The sequence below is a fragment of the Podarcis gaigeae genome, assembly GCF_964106915.1.
Source record: "Podarcis gaigeae genome assembly, chromosome: 13".
In the NCBI taxonomy this organism is placed as follows: domain Eukaryota; kingdom Metazoa; phylum Chordata; class Lepidosauria; order Squamata; family Lacertidae; genus Podarcis; species Podarcis gaigeae.
In genome coordinates, this window is record NC_139689.1 from 34,571,655 (window position 1) to 34,578,286 (window position 6,632).

General features: G+C 47.6%; 1 protein-coding gene across 2 annotated transcripts; it reads right to left on the minus strand.

The window, feature by feature from the left end:
- Nucleotides 1-1,623: 1,623 nt before the first annotated feature.
- Nucleotides 1,624-5,193, minus strand: HOXB8 (homeobox B8). Of its 2 annotated transcripts, none has more exons than XM_083710373.1 (3): nt 4,138-5,193; nt 2,787-3,186; nt 1,624-1,671 (listed from the first exon to the last, which is right to left on the minus strand). In XM_083710373.1, exons 1-2 carry the CDS (start codon nt 4,562-4,564, stop codon nt 2,882-2,884), a joined length of 732 nt encoding a protein of 243 aa, XP_083566499.1. In that variant the 5' UTR covers nt 4,565-5,193; the 3' UTR covers nt 1,624-1,671; nt 2,787-2,881. The 2 variants fall into 2 exon arrangements, with proteins under 2 accessions (XP_083566499.1, XP_083566498.1); XM_083710372.1 differs by having other exon boundaries at nt 2,787-3,189.
- Nucleotides 5,194-6,632: the final 1,439 nt, after the last annotated feature.

Consider the following 6,632-nt stretch of genomic DNA (forward strand, 5'->3'; position numbering starts at 1 on the left):
AAGAGGAGAAGGAGGCAGAAAAATACAGTGAAAAAAAGGAGGTGGGGAGGACACATTCTGTCGGTAAAAACAGCTAGCGGGAAGTTCTCCCGGGCAAGCTTCAGCGCAATGAATGGGAGTCTACGTGGGCTGCCTTCATTCCAATGAGGCTAGCATAGGAGACCCTTCTTGCGAGATAGTATACCTTCTTTCTTCTATAAAGAAGCAGGTAAAAGTAGGAGACTGTCCTTTTTGACCACGAGTAGACTACTTTCCTCCTCCCCTTCCCCAGTCCCTCCCTGCCCCTCTCTCCCACACACACACACAAACTCTCCCACACATACTTTCACTCTCTCTCGTACAGACACACTCTCTCTGTTTGTCGCTCACGCGCGCGCGCCCGCACATACACGATAAAAAGGCAGACTAGGTATATAGCCCTCCCTATCCCACGACCTCGGGGCGGGTTTCTCTAGATATACTATACAGTTCCATTGACTCTCTCTCTCTCTCTCTCTCTCTCTCTCTCTCTCTCTCTCTCTCTTTCTCACACACACACACACACACACACAGACAAAAGGACTCACCATCTGACTGCCGCCAACAAATCGGCCCCCCACCGCAGTGATACTTAATATTTCTCTTTTGACCGCGCGCCCCCCCCCAAGCTTGCCTATTTCCCCTTCTAAACGCCGTTCAGTTATGCATGTAATTTATTCCACTGCCACAGGCGTTGGGTCTCCGAGCTGGCTTTGCTTTTTTTCTGGTGGCGGAGGAAGAGGAGGAGGAGGGGGGAAATAAGGGGAGGGAGGTGGAAAGATTACAACAGATCTCTATTTAAGCGTGTCAGCTCTTCTGCTGGACTCAATTACAGTGAGAAGGAAAATGTGACCAGCTGGTTACTCTGCTTTCTGCTGGAGATGCAAGGAAGGCTTCCAAAAGAAAAGGGGGAGGGGGAGGGGGAGGGGGAGGGGGAGGGAGAAATGGAAAGGCACACTTTCCAGTGAAACTTATCAAAGCCTTCTATGACAAATAAGAGTAAAGATGGCCTTGCAGTTAAGAGATTGGCAGAGGTCCTTCTTTTCAAGGTTAAGTTGCAAAAAAAGAGGGGGGGCGAATAGGAAGGTTGTATACATCATGCTTACGCTCATCATGGGAGGGGGCCGAGGGCAGCCAAACTGACAACGTGCCACAGACTCCGAGGGACCCAAAGAGGGGAAGGGGGCGAATCGCCACACTAGGAACAAGGGAGCTGGAATCCAGCGGTGACAGAATACAATCACACACACACAAACACACACTTAGAAGTTTCCTGGCACAGTGAGCCTTCATCAAACCTCCCCATCATCACAGGGCATGAAATACATGCTTGCAGTACTTTTCAAAAGGACAACCAAGTCTCCCCCTTCGCTTTCCCCCTGGTTCGCAAGCCCTTGCTGCGCTTCAGGTGCAATGTTCTCCAGAAGACACGGGTTCCTTCGGTGTCTCTCCAAAGGCTTCCTTGGGTGACAGTAGGAATGGCTTGGCTGCATTTGGGTCGGTTTTGGGGGTTTTTACTGGTTTTTTTTTTTTTACTTTCTCTCCAAGACGTCCCAGAGGAAATTTTAAAGCAGGGTGGAGAAAAGAACAATGTCACGGGGGAAATTGTGGCTTGTAAACTTTATTGTAACTCCTTTCTTCCGCCGCTTCCAGCTTCGACAATAGAACAAAGTGAAGAGAGAACAACAAAATATAGCATTAGTTTCCCCGCCCTCCCCATAAAGTAATTCACGGATACAGTATACATTCTCTTTTTTTTTTTCACAGTAAACCTAAGGGGGAAGAAAGAAACCCAAAAGAAAACCCAGGGAGAGGGGAAATACTTTTTTTTTTTACAACTTCTTCCACTGTGTGCATGCTAACTAAAAGGAAAAGGGGAGGGGGGACCTCTCTATTTAATTTTTATTTAATTTTTTCTCCTTTTTTTTAAAGATACACTTAAAAAGACAAACGCAGAAACAAAGCCAAAAACGGGACCCAAAAATAGGAAGGGGGGAAATGAACCACAGGAAAAAAAGAGACGACTACAGCATAAATAGGCAGTTTCATGTTGTCGGGTGTGTGTTTTCAGAGCTACCTCCTGAAGAGTTTAACCACAACAAGAGAGGAGAGAGGGAGGGAGAGAGGAGGGAGGGGGGAGGAGGAGGGAGGCAGGGAGAAGAGATGAGAGATGTTGATTTAAAAGTGCACTATGTATCATTTTCACATAATTTCTATATATATTTATATTTATATATATATAATATGAGTGGGCAGGACGGAGCGAAAGAGAGGGGAAAGTTAAAAAAAAAAAGAAAGAAAGGCAGAGAAGAAAGTAAGTCTTCCCAAAGTGCAGTATATCATTTGTACATCGTTTCCACAGCACTGAGAAGTGTGTGTCTCCTAATGAGGGAGCGAAGGAAGGATGGGGAGGCGGGCAGAGAGAGAGGGAGAGAGAGAGACGGGGGTGAAGGGAAGGAAATCCTTTTCACAGTCATGGTTAACAGAAGCTATTGCATTACACTATTACTAATTCTTAACTGGCAAGAAAACGCAAAAAAGAGCAACAAGGCTAAAAAGACTCCAAGAATCTGTCTTCTTTTTCTTTTTTCTTTTTTTAAATATAGATATAGTTCATTGTGGGTATCAAAGGACAACCAGGAGAAGAGGACGCTCACAGCTATATTGTTTTACAGCAATAAAAGGGGAGTTTCCCCCCCTCCTCCCCTAAGCAGTGTTGAGATTCCCCCCACCCCAGCCCACCCCAGCCCACCCCAGCCACCTCTCACATTAACTGGCATTAATGGAAGGACGAAAGGTTGGGGCTTTTTCTTTATTTCTTTCTCTTTTTTTCCTGGAGCTTGCCTGTCCACTCTTCCAGCTCCTACTTCTTGTCCCCCGTCTGTGCTTCTCCGGCCTCCTCCGCGTCCTGCGCCCGTTCCATTTTCTGTTTCTCCAGCTCCTCCTGTTCGCATTTGCTGCTGGGGAACTTATCCTTGTTGTTCTCCTTTTTCCACTTCATCCTCCTGTTCTGAAACCAGATCTTCACCTGCCTCTCGGTTAGTCCCAGAGCGTGCGACACCTCGATCCTCCGCTTGCGGGTCAGGTAAGGATTAAAAAGGAATTCCTTCTCCAGCTCCAGGGTCTGGTAGCGGCTGTACGTCTGCCTGCCTCTCCTCCGTCCGGCGGCTGCTGGGGTGTTGCGAGAGGGAGGTGGGAGGGGGAGAGAGACACAGAGAGAGAAGGAGAGAGGGAGAGAAAAAAGGGAGGTTGAGAGAAGACACATAAAACTGCTTTGGGGGCAGAGAGCGCAGGAGAGAGGAGGGATGCATACACACACACACACACACACTCACACACAAAGGCAGGGAGGAACTGCCCTTCTCTAACGTTGCAAGGGGGAGGGTGATTATCTGGGGAAGGGTGGAGGGAGACATCGAGGACCACAAATGCGCTCTAGCCGCCCCCCCTGCAATACCAGCCTGCTTTTTTGAAAGGAAATATTGCTCCCAACACTCCCCCCTCTCTCCCCCTAACCGGGTCATTTTCTGGCGAACACCCCCCACCCGCGCGCCCCTGAGCAGCATCTTAGTTTACTTGCAAGAACCCTCTTTTGCCAGTTCCTTTATAGAGGGTGTGTGTGTGTGTGTGTGTGTGTGTGTGTGTGTGGAAATGCCACCACCGTCTCCTACACCCCATCAGCTCTCCAGAGGGTTAAAAGATAACAACTAAGGGCCCGGGAGGGAGGGAGGAAAGGAAGGAGGGAGGGAGGAGGTGAAGGAGAGACACAAAAAGGGGGTCTCGGAGGTTGTAAAAGTACCATAAACTTTAGGGAAGGCTTCTCACACAGTGAAATAAAGAGGGGGGGGGGAGAGAAGTCCAGTTCTCCCCATTCAGGAGAAAAAGGCTCCCCTTTCAGGGTAATTAAGCGATAAAGCAATTGAGAGGTGCAAAAGTTTACGCTCATAAAACAGTAAAAAGTAACCGAGGGTTGGGGGTGAGGGGAGGGGAGTTGGAGAGGGAGGAAGATCGTGGAAGAGGTGGGCAAAAAAGGAGGGCTAACTAGTTTTATGGGTTCAGAAAATGCCTCGGCCGTGGCTGGGCGGCGGCGGCGGGCCCTTTTCTAGGATGCCTGCTCACCTTGCGGTCTCATCCACGGGAAGAGCTGCGTGGGAGACGGGCTCTGCTCGGAGTTGTCCGCCTCTTCTCCCAGGCCGGCGGAGGCGAGCTTGCAGTCGGGATACTGCACCAGGTCGGACTCCTGGGCGCTGAAGATGCTTTGTCTCTGCAACGGGTCATAGCCGTAGAAGTTGCTGGGGTCCCCGTGGCACGCTACGGCGCAGGGATTCTGTTGGTAAGGGGAGCTGGAGAGAGACGATGCTCCGTGGTAGAACTCCTGGATCTGGGTGGGGTGCTGGAAGGTGCCCCCGGTGCTCGGCCCGTACACCACCGTCGGTCTCCCTCCGAGCTCCTGGGCGAAGCCACAGTCGTAGAAGTTGGGGCGCAAGGAGTCCCCGGTTTTGTACTTGGAGAAGAGGGAGTTGACGAAATAGGAGCTCATTGTCATATAAATAGCTTGTTTTAAATAGGTAAAGAGGCAGGTAACAAGGTGAGGGTCTATCAAAAAGCCACAAGATATTTAGCCACGGAATCAGATGGAAGCGATGAGATGCTAACCCACGAGTCTTTGTGGTTTCCAGGGATACATACAGATATACATAGATTAAAAGAAAGGAAGAAGGGGGGGAAAATCCCGAGGATTGAATCAAAACTCTTTGCCACAGTACATGGTATCGGATTCCCCTTTTTTATTGTTGTTGCTGTTGTTGTTGTTGTTGCTGCTGTTGTTGTTGTGATTGTTATTATTATTATTATTATTCCTTTCTCTCTTTCTCTCTCTCGCTCTGTCTTTCTCTCTCGCTCTTCTCCTTTTTCTTCTTTCCCCCCTCCTTCTTCTTCAGCCCCCCCTAAAAAAAAAAATCGGCACTTAAAAAGAGTTCTCGCTTTACATTTCCAAGGAGAGGTGCCAGTTCATAAACAGTTTTCCGTGATTTACTTCGGAGCAAATGAGTTTGTTCATATTTCCCAGTGTCTTTTCTGGATCATTTGCATCTATTACGGAACCGTCATCCTATTGGTTTCCACGTACTCCACACGGACTCTGAACAGCCTGCGAGCAGAAAGGAGAGTGAGACAGAGGAGGAAAGAGAGAGAGAGAGCGAGCGAGGGGGAGAGAGAGAGAGAGAGAGAGAGAGAGGGCGCGCGCAAGAGAGAGCGAGAGAGCGAGGGAGCGAGGGGGGTGGGGTGGGGTAAATATAGAGATTAAATATGCTAAACTATCTACGTTAATGAGATATCTCTTGCCTCACGACAAATCATCTACCTAAGCCCACCCAAAAGATTGATATTTGGGGAGGGTTGGAAAATTAAAGAGAGGCTTCGCTCCCATCGTTAATTTCCATTTTTTAAATTTTTTTTATTTTATTTTAACGAGGCAGTTTTAGCCTTTGGAAAATGTCAGGGTTGCTTTGGAAAACTGTAAAAAGAGGCCGGATTTAATTGCTACCCGTTTTTTTCTAAAAGCCTCCTATAAATGTAATTGGTATTTTAATACCAAGTTATCAAATCGTACGGCGTCCTGTAGCCTCAACATATTTTAAAACAAACGAGGTAGTCAGATTTAACATTTTAATGATCAATTTCCTTATTATTGATAAAGGTTTAACTATCAGCACGAAAAGAAAGAAATGGCCCATTTGTTAAAAAAAAAAACTCCCCCCAGAAAAGAGGGGGCCGTAAACTGTTTAACAAACTATAAAGCGCAATAAAATAAAATAAAAAACAAAAACAAAACAACAACTAAATAAATAAATAAAAACGCGCACACCCGGAGATGTTCTTGCTGGTTATATCGCACTACATAAAAAGCTGTTAAAGGGTTTTTACGAGTTCTTTCCCCTACTGCTATAAAAACCCAGGCTTCGATTGGCGCCTAAACTCCATTATCGCAAGATGTTGGGGTGTCAATACTGAATTAAAATGATTATAGTATTTCATATATAACATTGACTTTTCGGCTCTCTCTACTATTCCCCCCCCTCTACCCTCCTGTTCTCCCTCCTCCTCCTCCCTCCCTCCCTCCCTCCCTTCCTTTCCTTCCACATAGGAGAAGATGCGATGTTGCGTCTCTTATCACCTCCAAAACGCCACATTTATGGGCATTCATAATAGCCCATTCTCAGCACCGCCCCCCCCCACCTCCCACCCCCAGAAAACTTAGAACACCAGGTGCTTTTAACACTGGGAAGAAGAGGGTGCGCCTTGAGAGGTGTGTGGGGTGAGGTTGAACAGGGGGTGGAATATGGGGGGGGGGAGTGTATTTCTGTTTTATACTGACGTTTGTTAAAGTTGCTTTCAGCTTTTAACATGCTAACTCGACAATTTCTCTCGATATAAGCACACAGGGGGTAAATTCTAGGAACCCTTTAACGTAGTCAGCAACTATTATGAAGACGTTTCATCAGATCATAAGGCATCGGAGCTTCCTCTCGGACCCCCACCTCCGAAAAACCTCTGTCCTAGCCATCACCGCCTCTCCAAATAGAAGCATCTCCATAAGCTTCCTCCTCTCCCCC

Coding starts and splice junctions, on each gene's coding strand:
- HOXB8 (XM_083710372.1), bottom strand. CDS start 4,564: ATGACAATGAGCTCCTATTTCGTCAACTCCCTCTTCTCCAAGTACAAA. Junction 3,190..4,137: donor CCCGTGGATGAGACCGCAAG/GTGAGCAGGCAT, acceptor GCAACACCCCAG/CAGCCGCCGGACGGAGGAGA.